The sequence below is a fragment of the Tupaia chinensis genome, unplaced genomic scaffold, assembly GCF_000334495.1.
Source record: "Tupaia chinensis unplaced genomic scaffold, TupChi_1.0 Scaffold139389_1, whole genome shotgun sequence".
In the NCBI taxonomy this organism is placed as follows: domain Eukaryota; kingdom Metazoa; phylum Chordata; class Mammalia; order Scandentia; family Tupaiidae; genus Tupaia; species Tupaia belangeri.
In genome coordinates this window covers 380,465-399,634 of record NW_006199275.1, presented here as the reverse complement: position 1 = coordinate 399,634, position 19,170 = coordinate 380,465, and the positions used below count along the sequence as shown (strand labels likewise).

The 19,170-nt window shown below is 37.4% G+C and overlaps 1 protein-coding gene across 1 annotated transcript in view; it reads left to right on the top strand.

Moving 5' to 3' along the window:
• KCNH8 (potassium voltage-gated channel subfamily H member 8) overlaps positions 1-19,170 on the top strand; it is a 303,346-nt gene that overhangs the window by 245,721 nt on the left and 38,455 nt on the right. The window contains exon 12 of the mRNA XM_006161869.1: positions 1,737-1,951. Within this exon, the coding sequence (XP_006161931.1) occupies positions 1,737-1,951 (215 nt within the window). The remainder of the gene's footprint in view (positions 1-1,736; positions 1,952-19,170) is intronic.

The window sequence follows — 19,170 nt, the reverse complement described above, 5'->3', positions numbered from 1 at the left end:
GTTGGTTACTGCTTCCTTATGAAATGAAGCACAGTGGTCAATTACAAAATAAAATGTAAAGGCCAGGAATGATGGTATTTGTGGACAAGCAAATATTCAGAAACTCCCAATTTGTAGCCACAAATCTAATTTAGTGCCCTCAGGAAACGATACCATGTTATTTCTGCTTTTATCTTGTCTTAGAAGAAAATAGATTTTCTTTTATATTTTTCACATGGCTGCTGGGTGAATTAATGGTCATGTCTAAAATATATCTGAAGTTAAAATCTGTTTTTTGGTAGAATTTATACAAGTAGACTTCAAAAAGTTTATGGAAAATGTAATTATTGTATGAATTTATTCTGGTGCAAAAAATTTTTTGGAAATGAATACATAGTTTTTCAAAATATACATCTTCCATGAACATTTTGAGGAATCCTTCGTAGTTATGTTATGCTTACCTTCCTATTAATATAAACTGATAAGTATTTTAATGATTCTGATAAATGGTCCAATATTAGCTAATGGACAAACTGAAGGAAGGAAGCTATGTCCTAGACGGATGAATTTCAGCCTAGTAGGCAGAGATACTGACAAACAAAAATATCAAGGTGTGGGGGCCAGCAGGTGGAGTGGTGGTTAAGGCACTGGACTCCCACTTGGCTGACTATAGTTTGAGTCCCATACCTGGCAACTTCAAAAATCACATTGGGCATGCATTCCCAAAATCCCAGAAGGAAAATGGAGGAGCAGTGATTGTGGCATAGCCATCTCCCCTAGGGGAGGTGATTTCTCACTCTCCCTCTCACTCTTTCTCTGTGTCTCTACAGTAAGTGTATGTGCCTATGGGAAAACCTAAAAAAAAAAATTTTTTTTAAGTGTGTTGAGTGTGGCGTGGAGCATAAACAACTTCAGTAAATTAGTGTTAGACCTCTCTGTGGCAGTGTAAGTAAAGAGCTCATAGTTTTTATTTACATTTTCACGTTTTATGGCAAAAATGGGGTTTTTACACTGTCACCAAGAGTTATAACTGGGAGTAACACTATGTATTTTATGCAGTAGATTCACTGCCCTTACTGTCCAGTAGTTGTTGGAGAGATAGAAACTTCCTCTTCTCGCATTACCCTTTCATCTCACAGACATTATCAAAAATAAATAAAAGAGCCTGAGGGTGTTAGAAAGCTGAGGCCCACTTTTACATCATTGTCCAAAGTCTTAGAATAAAAACAATTAATACGTGTGTTAAAGGTATTACCTCAGAAGTACAGAGTTGTTTTTCTACTCAGAAAATTCCATGCTGTTTTTATTTCTCTTGAATGTTAAAACAACTGTGTCAAAAATGTCAACTGATTTGTCCAAAGCCATTTACCAAACCCCGGGTGAAACCTGCCTGGAGCCCATCTATGATCTGCCATTCCTAACTCTGCATCATGTAGCCCTTATCTACTGTTCTCAACCAGGGATAGTTTTTCCCACCAAGAGATATTTGGCAAAGTCTGAAGATATTTTGGGTTCCACAGCTGGGGGCGGAGGATGTGAGATGTAGCTAAGTATTCACTATCCACAGAAAAAGCCCCCACAGCACAGACTTGTCAGGCTCCAAATCTCAGTACTGTCCAAGCTGAAAAACTCTGCCCCAGATAAAGATTCTTCTTTTCACTGTAATCTCAGAGAAATAAAACCTTTACATCAAATTAAGTTTCCAGTCCTAAACTTACTTTTCTTTAAAATGTGTCTCTTTTTTTAACTCTTTCTAGGGAAAGGAGATTTAATTGGAGCAAATCTATCAATTAAGGACCAAGTAATCAAAACCAATGCAGACGTGAAGGCTCTAACCTACTGTGATCTCCAGTGTATCATCCTTAAAGGACTTTTTGAAGTACTAGACCTTTACCCAGAATATGCTCACAAGTTTGTGGAAGACATTCAGCATGACCTCACATACAACCTTCGAGAAGGCCATGAGAGTGATGTAAGTCTTATTTCTAATTATTAGAGACCTCATAACATAGCACCTGGAGATCATTTATAATAGTAAAGGTGGATGACACAACCTCACTTAAAAAGTCTATGCATATATAAGGTATGATTATTCAGCCACTAGTTGAACAAACTGAATAATTATCTAGAAGACAAAATTGGAGTGTATTATCAACATTCTAGAAAACTATTATTTTGGATAACTCTCTTAACTTTTTTTGTTTATTTTCATGTGGTTACAAGTAGAATCAATTTTAATGATATATAACATTTATTCAATAGCTGGAGACGTGTACTTTAGAACTTAAACATTTCCAGATAAAATACACGGTTGAGATTTCTGTGTTTGTATTGCTCATTATTCCAACTGCTTGACATGAATTTTGCTTAAAAAATTTTTTGTTAAACAGTATTCAAAACAGTCTACGTTATAACGACTAAATATGCATAAAAGGATTCAAGCCAAGGATTATCACACTGAAAGCATAATGAACATTTTATGCAATTATATATTACTGCATGTTTCCATTTATACAAACAGTTTTCTTGTCAAAATATGTACTATACTGCATCCTGTGATTAAGCTGATCATGAACATGACTTCATTAAATGTGTCAGAGAGACAAAGGATTCAATAGGAATGATTGTTGAAAGGCAAGCCAGGACATGCATAATGCTGAGTACCAACCAGAGATTTAATCTACTATCTTGAGCTTTGTCCCATATATCTGCAACACTCAAAAAGTTTTATAGGGATTTAAGAGGCTATGGTTTTGAATAATCCAAAATGGCAGGTATTTCTATTGGTAATTAATATTCTCTACTTTGAAAGGTAGAAAGAAAATTCAAATTCTGTATTACTTCATCCTGATTGGGAATATCAAATGTCAGTGATACATAGATGATATCCCATTCCTAAGTCCATGATTACTATAGTTTTGCATACGTGCTTCTCTATAATGAAAGCAAACAACAGCGTAAGGACCAACATTTACTAATGACATATTAAATGTCAACCACTCTACATACATAAAACATTTCATGTATTGCATTAAGCAAATCTTTAACGTAATTGTCAATCTGTTTCCATCAAACAGAACAATGAGGTTGAGAATGGCTAAGTTATGTGTCTATAATCACAAAAACTTGTAAGTAGCTAAGACAGAGTTTGAGCATAGGATAAGATTTTAAAATCTGTACTATTTTTATTAAACCTGTTGCCTCTTCTTCTTGAAATCACTTTCATGTCTTTCACTCACTAGACTGAGTTTTAAAACTACAGGTGTCTTTTGTGCTGTCTATGACCGCATAAAATGACAACTATTTTTGAAGATTGAAGATGCGTTGGGGGTGGTATCAATCAAAATGAGAAGAAGAAATAAAGAAAGAGGAAAATAGCCAGTACTTCTTAGCATAGAAAAGTGGAAAATATTGAATCTCAACCTCTAAATTTCTTCCATATGACTCTTATATTTTAAGGATGCTTATCTTTTTATTTTTTAATTTGTGGTGCAGAGCATAATGCTTTCAAATGTGTAAACGTGGACTGGCTAAATCAAGCTAATTAACATAGACATCAAATCTCCACAAATACTTATTACTTATTTATGATGAGGGCACTTTAAATCTACTCTCTCAGGAATTTTCCAAGTGTATAATATTATTAACTGCAGTCATCATGTTGTAAAATAGATTTTTAAAAATTATTTCTCCTAATTGAAATTTTGTGTCCTTGGACCAACATTTCCCCAATACCTCCCCACCCCTTGGTAACTACCTTTCTAGTCTCTGCTTCTATGAGTTCAACTTTTTTAGATTCTACATATAAGTGAGATCATGAAGTATTTGATTTTTTTATGCCCAGCTATTTCAGTAAGCATAATGTTCCTGCAATTTCATCTGTGTTGTTGCAAATAACAGAATTTCATTCTTTCGATAGCAGAATAGTATTCCCCTATGTATACCACATTTTCTTTATTCAAACATCTGTTGGACATCTATGTTGATTCCATATCTTAGCTATTATGAATAATGCTGTAGTGAACATAGGAGTCCAATATCTCTTCTAAATATTGATTTCAACCCTTTGGATATATACCCAGTAGCAGATTTGTCATATCATATAGTTGTTTTATTTATAATTTTTTGAATCACCTCCATATTGTTTTAAATAATGGTTATACTAATTTACATACCAACCAATAGAGAACATGGTTTCCCTTTTCTTTGTACCCTTATCAACATTTGCTTTCTTCTTTTTTTTGATAAATCATACTAGCAGGTATGAGGTGATACCTCATTTTGGTTTCAATTAGTATTTTTCTGATAATTAGTGAAAATGAGCACTGTTTCATGTACTTGTTAGTATTTTGTATATCTTCTTCTGAGAAATGTCTGATAGTATCCTTTACCTACTTTTTTATCAGGTTATTTTCTTTTCACTGAGTTGTTTGAGTTTCTTATGCATTTTGGATAATAATACAATAGACTACAAAGGGTAATACTACCCTTTGTAGTAGTACTACCCTTTGTAGTCTACTGTATTCTACCTCACAATTAAGTAACAAATGCCCTTAGAATAATTACCCGTTAAGGGCAGTACTCACATTGATGTGCCTCTCTTTTTTCAGGAACTATGGCCCTTCAATTCTTACTAAAAGTGACTGCTGTCAAATGCCTTCAAGCAGTCAGTCATCTTATGTATTTTGCGCCTTTGCATTGGTTCTTCTTGCAATGCTCCTCCTCTGGGAATATCTGGCCCCCTCCTAGAGAGTTTGTCCCCTCTCAGTTGTCCTATGTCATATCACCTTATCTTCCTCATATTCCTTAGCAGCATCTGGAGTTCTTTTACTTTTTTTGGTGGGAGAGAGGCTTTGCTATAGGGCATGTGTGCTCACCAGAAAGACAGAAAGTGAGAAATCACCCCCCCAGGGGGGATGGCCATGCTGCAATCCCTTCTCCTCCATTCTCGTCTCAGGATCTTGGGCATGCATGCACATGCACCCGGCATGAGTTTAAGCCACTGGGTCCGGGATCAAACCATGGTTGACTACATGGGAGTCCAGCAACATAGCCATTACGCCAACTGCTGGTCCCCGGGTTATTTTAGTTTTATATAGTTTTATATTTTCTTGCTCATGGTCAGCTTCTCCTATCAGAAGGCCTACTTTATGAAGGTTTTTGACTTGTTCTATACTACCTCCCCAGTCTTTGGTCAGAACTTAGTGCAGAGTCAAATTTAATATATATTCAATAAGTGAATGAATAAATGTCAAAATGTCTACTTTGGGACTTGAAACCTATGTAAATTTGGGGGAAAATGAGGACCTGAAGACACCAGTCTATAAGGCCAGTAGGTAGAGTTTTAAATGCAAGTTAAAGGAACATGGAAGTATATGCCTTACAAGTAATGAAACCAAAAATTTTTCAATAGTAGGATTTGGAAGAACAAGTCAAAAGGACATGAAATTTGAATAATAGCTATTTTTAACTTCTCCTAAGTTCAGGACAAGAGCTATGGGAATTTAAGATGAAAAGGGGAAGAAGGAGTTTACAATGTGGTTAATATAATTTCTCCAGGTGGTTTGGCAGAGTATGTAATGTTATGGTGAAAGAATATCTGCCTTCAAACTTAAGCAATCAGTCCATTTTTCTGTGGACATAGATGAACTATTACAAACTAATATCCTCAGAAATTAGAGAAGTCACACAATTAGGCATTCATTCTGTTTTTATTTATCTCACTTTTATTTCCTTGGGCATGAGGCCATAGATTTCAGGGTTAATGTGAATTTGCATGTGGAAGACTCTAAGGTCTAGTAAACCACCCTATTTATGATTATAAGCTATGTTATTAAAATAATAATAGAATGCATAGATCTACTGTATAAAGTGGTAAGCTGTGAGCTGTAGGGTCTATAATACACATGATGAAATCTGATCAAGTTTTCCCTTATGTTCCCTAATCAACATTGGCCTAGTGGTATCTGAATGTGAATGTATATTTCTTTTTATATCTGGACCCCTTGTAGTTAAAAATTCAGTAGCTAGTGGCCTGAATTTTTTTTCTTAAGTTCATTAATTTATTTCTTCCATGAGAGAGGGAGACAGAGAGAGAGAAGCATCCCAACAAGGTTTTCATGAAACCATTTACCCAATGTCAGCTGGCCTTGATCATGGGCCTACACATGCCTAGTGTGCTCAGTTCCCTTGTGGTTCCAGTTGCACTACTGCTGTACCACCTTGTGGCACACAAAACTGAACCATTTTTTTAGAAAGATTTTTGCTATAGGTTATTTGCACTCACGAGGGAGACACAGAGCCAGAAATCACCCCTCAGGGGCAATGGGCACACCACAATCTCTTCTAATCTATTATTCTCTCAGGATCTTGGGCATGCACACACGTGTGTCCAGCCAGAGTTTTTTTTTTTTTTAAAGAATTCTTTTTTATTTAACTTTATTTATTTATTTATTTTATTCGACTGGAGAGGAACATAGTGAGCGAGAGAGAGAGAGAGAGAGACAGAGAGAGAGAAAGCAAGCCGCCAGTCCAGGACTTGAACCATGGTCGGCCATGTGGGAGTCCAGCACCCTTAACCACTACACCAACTGCTGGCCACGCCCAGCCAGAGTTTTAAGCCACCAGGTCCAGGATTTGAACCATGGTCAACTATGTGGAAGTCCAACGACGTTAACTGTTATAGCCACCAGGTCCAGGATTTGAACCATGGTCAACTATGTGGAAGTCCAATGACGTTAACTGTTACACCATATGCTGGTCCTGCAAAGCTGAATCTTTACCTCTAATTTTATGTTTTCAGAAGGCAGTCGCTTATCTTAAATGCAAAGAGCAGTAGAAGCAGCAGCTAGTTCCCATGAACTATTGAGCTGTGTTGACTTGGGCTTCTTGGTATAGATTTTTAAAAATTATTTCTCCTAATTGAAATTTTGTGTCCTTGGACCAACATTTCCCCAATACCTCCCCACCCCTTGGTAACTACCTTTCTAGTCTCTGCTTCTATGAGTTCAACTTTTTTAGATTCTACATATAAGTGAGATCATGAAGTATTTGATTTTTTTATGCCCAGCTATTTCAGTAAGCATAATGTTCCTGCAATTTCATCTGTGTTGTTGCAAATAACAGAATTTCATTCTTTCGATAGCAGAATAGTATTCCCCTATGTATACCACATTTTCTTTATTCAAACATCTGTTGGACATCTATGTTGATTCCATATCTTAGCTATTATGAATAATGCTGTAGTGAACATAGGAGTCCAATATCTCTTCTAAATATTGATTTCAACCCTTTGGATATATACCCAGTAGCAGATTTGTCATATCATATAGTTGTTTTATTTATAATTTTTTGAATCACCTCCATATTGTTTTAAATAATGGTTATACTAATTTACATACCAACCAATAGAGAACATGGTTTCCCTTTTCTTTGTACCCTTATCAACATTTGCTTTCTTCTTTTTTTTGATAAATCATACTAGCAGGTATGAGGTGATACCTCATTTTGGTTTCAATTAGTATTTTTCTGATAATTAGTGAAAATGAGCACTGTTTCATGTACTTGTTAGTATTTTGTATATCTTCTTCTGAGAAATGTCTGATAGTATCCTTTACCTACTTTTTTATCAGGTTATTTTCTTTTCACTGAGTTGTTTGAGTTTCTTATGCATTTTGGATAATAATACAATAGACTACAAAGGGTAATACTACCCTTTGTAGTAGTACTACCCTTTGTAGTCTACTGTATTCTACCTCACAATTAAGTAACAAATGCCCTTAGAATAATTACCCGTTAAGGGCAGTACTCACATTGATGTGCCTCTCTTTTTTCAGGAACTATGGCCCTTCAATTCTTACTAAAAGTGACTGCTGTCAAATGCCTTCAAGCAGTCAGTCATCTTATGTATTTTGCGCCTTTGCATTGGTTCTTCTTGCAATGCTCCTCCTCTGGGAATATCTGGCCCCCTCCTAGAGAGTTTGTCCCCTCTCAGTTGTCCTATGTCATATCACCTTATCTTCCTCATATTCCTTAGCAGCATCTGGAGTTCTTTTACTTTTTTTGGTGGGAGAGAGGCTTTGCTATAGGGCATATGCGCTCACCAGAAAGACAGAAAGTGAGAAATCACCCCCCCAGGGGGGATGGCCATGCTGCAATCCCTTCTCCTCCATTCTCGTCTCAGGATCTTGGGCATGCATGCACATGCACCCGGCATGAGTTTAAGCCACTGGGTCCGGGATCAAACCATGGTTGACTACATGGGAGTCCAGCAACATAGCCATTACGCCAACTGCTGGTCCCCGGGTTATTTTAGTTTTATATAGTTTTATATTTTCTTGCTCATGGTCAGCTTCTCCTATCAGAAGGCCTACTTTATGAAGGTTTTTGACTTGTTCTATACTACCTCCCCAGTCTTTGGTCAGAACTTAGTGCAGAGTCAAATTTAATATATATTCAATAAGTGAATGAATAAATGTCAAAATGTCTACTTTGGGACTTGAAACCTATGTAAATTTGGGGGAAAATGAGGACCTGAAGACACCAGTCTATAAGGCCAGTAGGTAGAGTTTTAAATGCAAGTTAAAGGAACATGGAAGTATATGCCTTACAAGTAATGAAACCAAAAATTTTTCAATAGTAGGATTTGGAAGAACAAGTCAAAAGGACATGAAATTTGAATAATAGCTATTTTTAACTTCTCCTAAGTTCAGGACAAGAGCTATGGGAATTTAAGATGAAAAGGGGAAGAAGGAGTTTACAATGTGGTTAATATAATTTCTCCAGGTGGTTTGGCAGAGTATGTAATGTTATGGTGAAAGAATATCTGCCTTCAAACTTAAGCAATCAGTCCATTTTTCTGTGGACATAGATGAACTATTACAAACTAATATCCTCAGAAATTAGAGAAGTCACACAATTAGGCATTCATTCTGTTTTTATTTATCTCACTTTTATTTCCTTGGGCATGAGGCCATAGATTTCAGGGTTAATGTGAATTTGCATGTGGAAGACTCTAAGGTCTAGTAAACCACCCTATTTATGATTATAAGCTATGTTATTAAAATAATAATAGAATGCATAGATCTACTGTATAAAGTGGTAAGCTGTGAGCTGTAGGGTCTATAATACACATGATGAAATCTGATCAAGTTTTCCCTTATGTTCCCTAATCAACATTGGCCTAGTGGTATCTGAATGTGAATGTATATTTCTTTTTATATCTGGACCCCTTGTAGTTAAAAATTCAGTAGCTAGTGGCCTGAATTTTTTTTCTTAAGTTCATTAATTTATTTCTTCCATGAGAGAGGGAGACAGAGAGAGAGAAGCATCCCAACAAGGTTTTCATGAAACCATTTACCCAATGTCAGCTGGCCTTGATCATGGGCCTACACATGCCTAGTGTGCTCAGTTCCCTTGTGGTTCCAGTTGCACTACTGCTGTACCACCTTGTGGCACACAAAACTGAACCATTTTTTTAGAAAGATTTTTGCTATAGGTTATTTGCACTCACGAGGGAGACACAGAGCCAGAAATCACCCCTCAGGGGCAATGGGCACACCACAATCTCTTCTAATCTATTATTCTCTCAGGATCTTGGGCATGCACACACGTGTGTCCAGCCAGAGTTTTTTTTTTTTTTAAAGAATTCTTTTTTATTTAACTTTATTTATTTATTTATTTTATTCGACTGGAGAGGAACATAGTGCGAGAGAGAGAGAGAGAGAGACAGAGAGAGAGAAAGCAAGCCGCCAGTCCAGGACTTGAACCATGGTCGGCCATGTGGGAGTCCAGCACCCTTAACCACTACACCAACTGCTGGCCACGCCCAGCCAGAGTTTTAAGCCACCAGGTCCAGGATTTGAACCATGGTCAACTATGTGGAAGTCCAATGACGTTAACTGTTACACCATATGCTGGTCCTGCAAAGCTGAATCTTTACCTCTAATTTTATGTTTTCAGAAGGCAGTCTCTTATCTTAAATGCAAAGAGCAGTAGAAGCAGCAGCTAGTTCCCATGAACTATTGAGCTGTGTTGACTTGGGCTTCTTGGTACTGGACCATTTCTTGTACAGTTAAGCTATACTATATCCATGACATTCAATGCCATGCCTTCTTCCCTTCGATAAAAGCAATTCAACTAGACCTTCCTGGTGACACTTGTTTTTATCAACATCCCTTGCTGCCTTATATTTGCTCTTCTTTCTTTCTACGGTGTAACATCTCCAGCCCAAGTTAACTGCCTGCTCTGGAGTTAGTTCCTTTCCAGTTACTCTTATGGCAGGGGATGTCTGATTTTCCAACCTCCTTGGCTGCCTGCATGACCACATTACAATTTAACTCAAGAATGTACTGAAAAGAGAACTTTTCCAAAGAAGGGACTTGGTGTAAATTTAGTCCCAATTTCAATCCGAAGTAAAATTGAGCTACTTTGGAAGCAATTTTCTTAAAACATTTATTGAATAGTAATAATTTTACAAATCATATCTGACAGCCCGGATACTTATTCTTTCAAGAGTATCCCATGTGTAGAGGTGCATCAGTTAGCACAGTCTTGTGTAATAAGAGAACATTATTAATTCCCACCTTTCTGAGATAATCGTTCTTAGAAAATTGCTTATTGAAGGACTCGCATATCTATTTATTGCGTCAGCCTTCCTTAGCATCTCAGGCCCAACAGGTGTTCTGTTTGTCATTTGTGTGTTTTAAATAAGCTCCTTTAGGAAACAACAATACTTCCTTGAAGTATCTAATAGTGAACCTTTTTACCTACCATACACTTTGCAATGCTTTCCGGAGTATCATATAGGAAAAATTAAATAGCTAACAACCTGGAAATTGTATTTATATCCTTCATGCTTTTTATGTTCTGCAACTTTTTTTAAGGGTGTCTTTCGGTGAATTCAGAAGTGACTGTGGCAAACATAGCACCTCATAAGGAAGAAACCGCATTTCACTTAGCATCTCCAGAGCCTAGTATTGTGTTTATGCTTATGCCCATGGTGTTGAGTAAAAGAAGATTGCTGTTGGACTAATGCCGCTTCCTGACATATCCTACTTCTTCAGAATAGAGCATATGGCCCTCATTGCCTTTTCTCTTCTTAGAGATTCCTTATGTTTACTGTTGCATCCCCTATTATCAGTCTCTTTTCCTGTCTTTTTCCTCTTACAAAGGTTTCAGTGAGGAATACTCTCCTGGATTTCAGTGGATTCTGCTTGTATTTCCTTCTCTCAGGTTCAACCCAATTGAAACTCTCTTGCCTAGATTCTAGCCTCAGGGAGATAAAGGTTTTATTCTCCTAAAAGCTGTCAAAGTTGTTCTCAAATTCAGATAAATACTTTCTTAAAACTCTCATGTTAGGATAGAACTAATGTGGGTGTTCACAAAAGGCCATCCTTGGAGTCCAGTAAGTTTTGGAGTAATTCAGATTAAGGACCCTAACGAACATGTAAAAATGTAACTGGAATACAGCATTAAAAGCAGGGGTGATTTGGGACCAGCACATGACATAATGGTTGTGTTGCTGGCTCCCACATAGTTGACTGTGGGTTCAAGTCCTGGATCCAGCAGTTTAAAACTGACACCAGGGGCCATCCTTGGAGTCCAGTAAGTTTTGGAGTAATTCAGATTAAGGACCCTAACGAACATGTAAAAATGTAACTGGAATACAGCATTAAAAGCAGGGGTGATTTGGGACCAGCACATGACATAATGGTTGTGTTGCTGGCTCCCACATAGTTGACTGTGGGTTCAAGTCCTGGATCCAGCAGTTTAAAACTTACACCAGAAGAAGGGATTACGGTGTGGCTATCCTCTCTGGAAGGGTGACTTCTCACTTTCTGTCTCTCTGTCTCTCCAGTGAGTACATGAGCCCCATAGTAAAAATCTCTCTTAAAAAGAAAAAAGAAAAAGAAAACAAAGAAAAGGAAAAAACAGGGGTGATTTATTATACAATTCTAATAATCTAATGTGATCATACACACATGCACACACACACACACACACACACACACACACACACAATTTATCTCAAGAACTCTCATAATCAGATTCTTGAACTCTGTTAGTGCTCTCTCTCTCTCTCTCCATTTCTTAATTTGCCTTTTCTCTGCATAGCTTCTCCATTCGGGTTGGAGGGCTATGACACTGTGGTAGCATGGTGGTTTCCATGGCAACCATGTGAGCTGAAGCAATAAGAGACAAGACCCAGAAAAACAGTGAGTAGGCGGAGATAGTTACTGGACAAATGAAGTAAAGCTAGTGATTGTATGAATTGTGGGTCTACTCTCAGTAATCCCATCACTGTAAGTCTCCATGCAATCAGATCTCAGCAACATTTTCATAGAAACCAAATTGCATTTAAATATATTTTGAAAATGAAAGCATATAAAATAGAGAACCCACGAAAAGCTTTAACCCACCCTGAAGCAGCTCATGTTTCATCCCTTCTGGATTCTGTCCTGCGTAGCCTCTTGTCAAAGAGTATGATACAAACTCTGTGAAGACATCAGTCATATTTGAATGACATCTATTTTAACTTGTGTTTTCAAGGTAGATCTATTTTTCTCTTCCTTTGGTGAGCACTTAGATTTTAATGTAGAGAGAGGTTAGTTGGGTTCAGAAAGGCAGAGGGAAGAAGAAGACCACTTGCTATCCCATAAGCAAGACAAAAAAGTCTTTATTCCTTGCTTTCCCAATTGCTTCCACCATGCAGTGAACCACAGATGTTCAGCCTGAAATTTAAGAAGCTGAATTTGCATACGCACACACATACCCACAAACAGGCATGGCTCCACTTATGTGTATTCCTCGCGAATGAATAATTGCCTACTGCTACTTCCACCAGCAAACCTCAGATCTGCGCCATTTTGGGGGGGGGGGTGTCAGCATCCTCCTTTCCACACTATATTCTCAGGTTTTTCAGGCCTTTGCAGTGCAGCGTTTACCCTCTCTGGAGTTCTTCTCTGAGATTGGGCAACAACCCCACCCTCATGACAAAGTCTCTATGGAAAGATGATGGTGTTGATGAGGTCGAGAGTATAGTAGCACTTATAAGCCAAGCTGTGTTCTAAGTACTGTGTAAATAATAACTTACTGTATTTTCGCAACTGCTAGTTGTATAAATTCATGTTCTAGATATGAAGACTAATTTAAAATGAGAGAGGTTAACAAACCAGTACAAGTTCCTTCAGCATGTAAACAGGGTCAGGAATCAAAATTTCAGTCCCAAACCACTCTACTCCAAACCCCAATTGAAACTCAGTGTAAAGGAAGCCCAACAAAGTAGTTAAATATTCTTGCTCAGTCCCCTATTCCTGTAAGCACCAAATCCCAGTTATATGGTTAATGGGGCATTCATAAGAATGTGCTTTCATGGGAAAATAATCTCATGTTCCAAACATTTAAGTACAAAAATGAACCATAGCACTTTTTGCTATTTCATCGAGTTTTACATTTCTGATTTGTACTATGCTTCAATGGAAAGTTTTTTTAAAAAAATGAATGATAAGGAAGCCAGCAGGTGATGTGGTAGTTAAGGCACTGGACCCCTACATGGCCAACCACAGTTTTAGTCCTGGACTTGGTGGCTTGAAAATCACACCGGGCCCATATGTGCTTGCCCAAAAATCCCAGGAAAGAGGATTAAGAAGTGGTTAGCCCCCCTGAGGTTTAATTTCCCACTTTCCCTTTCATTGTCTCTCTCTCTCGGTGTGCACATGCAACCTATGACAAACACCTTAAAAAGGGGAGAGCAGCAGGTGGTATAGTGGTTAAGGTGCTGGGCTCCCAAGTGACAAACCATGGTTTGAGTCCCAGACCCACTGGGCTTGAAACTCATGCTCTGCACATGTACATGCACCCCAAAATCCCGAGAGGAGAATGGAGGAAAAGGGATTGTGATGTGGCCATCCTCCTCAGGGGTGATTCTCACTTTCTGTCTCTCCGCCTTTCTCTGTCTCTTTGGCAAGTGCACACACCCTATTGCAAAAATCTCTCTCTCAAAAAAAAAAAAAAGGTGTTTAACCAAAATACAAGTGGAGAGCCCAGTTTTATACATATGAGTTCCTTGAGCTAAATATCAATAACTATTGAATATTTTATTCATTTTGTGATCCTTTTCCTAGTGGAATTGCTATAACAAAGTATGTGCCTAATGCATGCTTTTTGGAATTTCATTCATATCCACAAAAAAATAGAAAATGAGAACTGGGGGGAGCCTTATGCCTCATCAGGTGAAAGCATTTCTGTTTTGATTACAAGAGAAAAAATTAACTCAAACTGGATTAAAAAGAAAGTGAAAGAAAATTTATTCACTCACAGAACTAAAAATCCAGTCACTGCTTAGGTATAGAAGCTAAATGAATGACAAAAGAATTGAAATAATCTCTTTGCAAAGTCAGAGAGGGCCTTCTTATTTGGATTAAACCTCCCCTCAACCACACCAAGCCTATGTTTCAAATAAGATTCAGTCAAAAAATCAAAATTAATGTAATCAAGTTTTACTTTCTCTTGGATAATAAACTGAATGTTTATTAGCACATCCACTGCCTATATTTAGCGCCAATATTGGTCAAATATTTATTTTGAGAAAGGTTGTCTGTTTATATTTCCTCATTTAATTCAATTTTTAATTCTTCCATTATCCTTGGGAGTCTGGATTATGTTTTTACTTCACTCAGGTATCTAAGCAGTACACTGCCTTGGATTGTAGAATGAGTGAGAAATCAAATAGTGTAAAATCAGGATTAAAAAAATCAAATTAAACTCTATTTTCTGAATATGAGTCTAATGCATTTTTCCACTACCACATTCTGCAAAAAAATCAGAAAGCACTGGGTTTCTTCAGGCATTTTGACTTACGGCAGAAACTGTACTGAATTTTCAGACTAACAATCACTTTAATCTTCTTAACCTTAGTTCTTTTATTTTCAATAACACATCAAAAGCCCACTGTGACCAAAGACCTCTCATTAATGAGAGGACAAGAAAGACGGCAAAGGTACTGTACCTTGGCCACTCAACTTGTTCTCTGCTGTAGGGTTTGTGCTCCTGATTGTTCATAAATTTATCCATTTATTAAATAACCCAGCCATTATGAACTAGATATGGAAAATTATTTTTCAATAAGTATATATACATATATATTCAGGTTGAAAAATATATTCAGGTTGATACACACACACACACACACACACACACACACACATACACATACATATATCATTATTCTTTTTTAGAGAGATTTTTGCTATAGGACACATACACTCTCTGGAGAGACAGAGAGACAGAAAGCAAGAAATCACCTCCCGGGGGGATGGCCACACTGCAATCCCTTCTCCTCCATTCTCTTCTCAGGATTTTGGGCACACATGCACGTGTGCATGGCATGATTTTCAAGTCACCTGGTCCAGACTGACTACACTGGAGTTCAACGCTTAAGCCACTACAAGTCTTCCCAGCCCCTATATCATTATTCTTTAGCCCTTCCTTGTCCCATACTCAAGTACATTAGTGAAATCTCTACTCTACTATCATTTCCAGTGTACAGAATAGTTTGTCAATTATTTCCTGAACTCAGTTTCATCTATGTAAAAAGCTAAAGATCTTCTTATTGATTTAAATAAATAAAACTATCTTTGGAATGTGAATATATCACATTTTTCAACAAATAACACATTCTCAGTACTTCCTGTATGCACACACACACGTATACATAAACATACAGTTAGTTAGACTAAGAATATAAGTGAAAGAAGTAATGTTTTTAATTTAGATTTCTGCTCACACTTTTCAGTCAACTTGCAAATACTTTACCTGCAGATATGTTAGAACTTTTTTAAGACATAAATTTATTCTGATTTTTTATTGTGAATTTGATCTCCTGGGATTTAGAATAATCCCAGATGTTTTATTGCAATCAATATTTCACTGTTTGGGGCTGTGCTAGATTCTTCTTGGGCATATCAGCTACTTCTTCAAAGATAGCCCTCTAATCCCAAACCTGTTATTCCTTCAGTCTGAAATCCCAAACTTAACAGTTACAATATAGAATCAGTGGGTGGTATGATGAAAGCTATATTCATGAGCTAAATTGGTGGAAATTAAACTAAAATTAAAAGCACATTACAAAATCCCAGGGTATACATCATTACTAGTGTTTCTCCTGCAAAGTTTCCCAAAAGGTCGTAGAGCATGGAGAAAGTGACATATGGCAGAGGCAGTTGCTAACAATGTGGCACACACTGTGCCCCACGGGCAGGCCTTAGGTCTTCTTCAGTTTGATCAGAGTTGGGGCCTCCATTTGCTCACCACTTAAACCCGGCATTCTGGGCTGCCAAAAGAGTGACAGCTTTGAGTGGAGGAAACATCAGCCAAGTATCCAGAAATGTAAAGCAAACCAGATGCCAAGTTAGGCCTAAAATGGACATTGAATCAGGAGGCCAGCATGAGGCAATGACAGCACTATACAGTGGAGGGATTCAGGAAGAAGCATTTCTGTGTCACATGAATAGGGATTTAAAGGATTGGTTTCCATGTCATTGAGGAAAATATTTAATGAAAATTCTGAGGTGGACATCTGCAAGATACTAAGCTTTTAGCGATGTGGTAATCCCACTTATATTTCTACTGGTAAGATTAAGGTCTCTAAAAGCAGAGCATATGGTGACTGATCTGTGTCACTGCATTTTGCCAACATTCATAAACAGTCTCTTGCCTGACAGGTGCTAATGAAGCATATGTAGATGCTAGATAGCACAGTTTACATTTCTTCTTTGAAGCCATTTGTTACCTTTTCATGATGATGGCACAAAATGTTAGCATCACACATAAGGAAAACAAACTAACAGGATTCTGTCAAAAGGAAAATGAACAAAGATTCATAAACCCTGTTAGAATCAATATACATACAACTAAAACAGAATTATTCCTACAAAGACTCCAATGTTTTGGGTTTCCGGCAACTTCCCCCCCTCCGAAACCCCAAACAAGCAACATTTGATCCAAAAGAGTAGAGCTCAAAGGCCCAAAATTGGTTTGCACAGATGTTAACAGTTCCTTTCCATTCATTTTCCCCCTCATTTTATCAATTCAAAAAATATTTTACTTAATCTAACTACTTTCAATAGCAAGTTCAGCTGATAGAAACGTATCAGTGAACACATCTGACTTTAGATATGAAACTTTGTGAGTAGAATGAATATACTATAAAGTAGCATCTAGCTGAGGCTATATAACTTACTGTGGTCATTAAATGGGTATTTCTTAATATACTTTTTTTAATTTCAAGAAAGGCAGTTTTAGCTTTAATAAATCAAGATTTTAAAATGTTAAGAAAACTTTGGTTAAGACTTAAATCCAAGAAACAGGTTAGGATTCTGTTCAAATAGTAGGTACATGACCCTATCGAGAGCTCAAGAGAAGACAAAGATCCTTAAATCTGGAAAACAAAGCACAGAAGAAAATTAGTAATTTTTTAGTCAAAAGTCATAAAATTCTATTTCACCAGTTTGGTCTCATATACTTAATCTATCTTATGTTGTGGTCTGATTTTTTCATTCAATTCTGGAATATCACATTCAACTCCAGACTTGTCCCTACCATTAAGTTGGCCATTTTCTTAGTTGTTTTTGAACTCTTACTTCTATGTGCCTGTATTTAGTTTTCCTGATATATCAGTCCCTTCAGAACTTCTTAGAGAGCTGGTCTGGTGTCAGTAAATTCTTTCAGGTTTCTTGGTTGAAAATATTTTTCACTTAACACTTCTTTCCTTGCTCACATTGTTTCTAATGAGAAGTCCTCTGTTAGCCTGATAGGATATCCTTTGTAGGTAACTTGACATTTCTCTCCTGCCAATCTTAGTATTTTGTCTTTGTCAATATGGCTATGATGTGACATGGAGAAGATCTTCTTGGGTTAATTCTATGTGGGGTCCTTTGTATTTCTTGGATCTGGATCTTTGAATGCCTCTCTAGGTTTGGAAAGTTTTCTTCCAGGATTTTATGAAATAGATTATCAACACCCTTATTAGTCTCTTCACCTTCTGGGATACCTATTTTCTGGATGTTTGGACATTTAATGGTATCTAGTATTTCTCATATATTATTCTCATTTTGGGGGGCTATTTTCTCAGTCTTCATGGTAGATTTTTCTAGGCCAGTGATTATGTCTTCTGCATCTGAGATTCAATCTTCTGTATGATCTAGTCTGTTTTTAATACATTCACGGGAAAGGTTTTGACTTCCTGTATGCAGCCTTCATCTCTAACAGTTCCATTTGATTCTTTTTTATGGCGTGTATTTCCTCTTTCAGATCATGCAGGAACTTTCTCACCTCCTGGAAATTGTTGCGTTTTTCTCTCCTGCCTCTTCTGGAGTTTATTGTCTCTCTTCTCTTGCATTTCTGTTAGCTTTGTCACTATGAATATTCTAAATTCTTTACCAGACATTTCCATGAGCTCCTTTGCACTGTCTGTGGATGAAGAGGAGCTATTATTTTCCCTTGGGGGGGGGGAGGAGTATTTTCTTGGTTTCTCATATTTCCCATGCCTCTACAGTTATTTCTGGTCATCTGATGGGGTATATGTTTCTTCCTAATTTCTAAAAGTTCAACCTAAGCATTCAGAGGCATGAAGGAAGAGGTGATCTTCAATCTTTCTATTGCTTGTTTTTCTCCAGGGGGTCATACCACTCTAGAATGGGGTCTAGAGGGAGAATTCTCAGGAGAAAATCTTCATTAGTCTCAGTCTCTGAAAACACTAGTTCTTAGCTCCAATGGAGGAGTCTTCTCAAGCTCCTGAAGTGAGACACAAATGGCTTGAGCAAGCACTGGAGAGAGTGTGGTGCTGTCTGTGGTGCTGAATTCTCCGTTTTGCCAGGTGTGCCCACGGGGTTCCGGAGAGAGGTTAAGGAAACCTTTGCCATGTCAGGGAGCTGGTGATGGTAAGAAAGGAGAGGGGCTGAGGGGAAAGTCTTCCTTTCTCTGAGCAGTCCTTTTAACTGACCTGGTTTGGAACCAAAATACTCAGCAGGTATCCTGAAAATCTTGTGAAACAAGCTGTTGTGTTTCTTTAGAATTACATTAGGAGCTGACTTTACACGCTAACCAGGACTCATTGTACTCTAATCAGAAGTGGGCCACTGAGGGACATGGGATCTCTGCTTAATATAATGAGTTAAAATAATGTGAAATCTT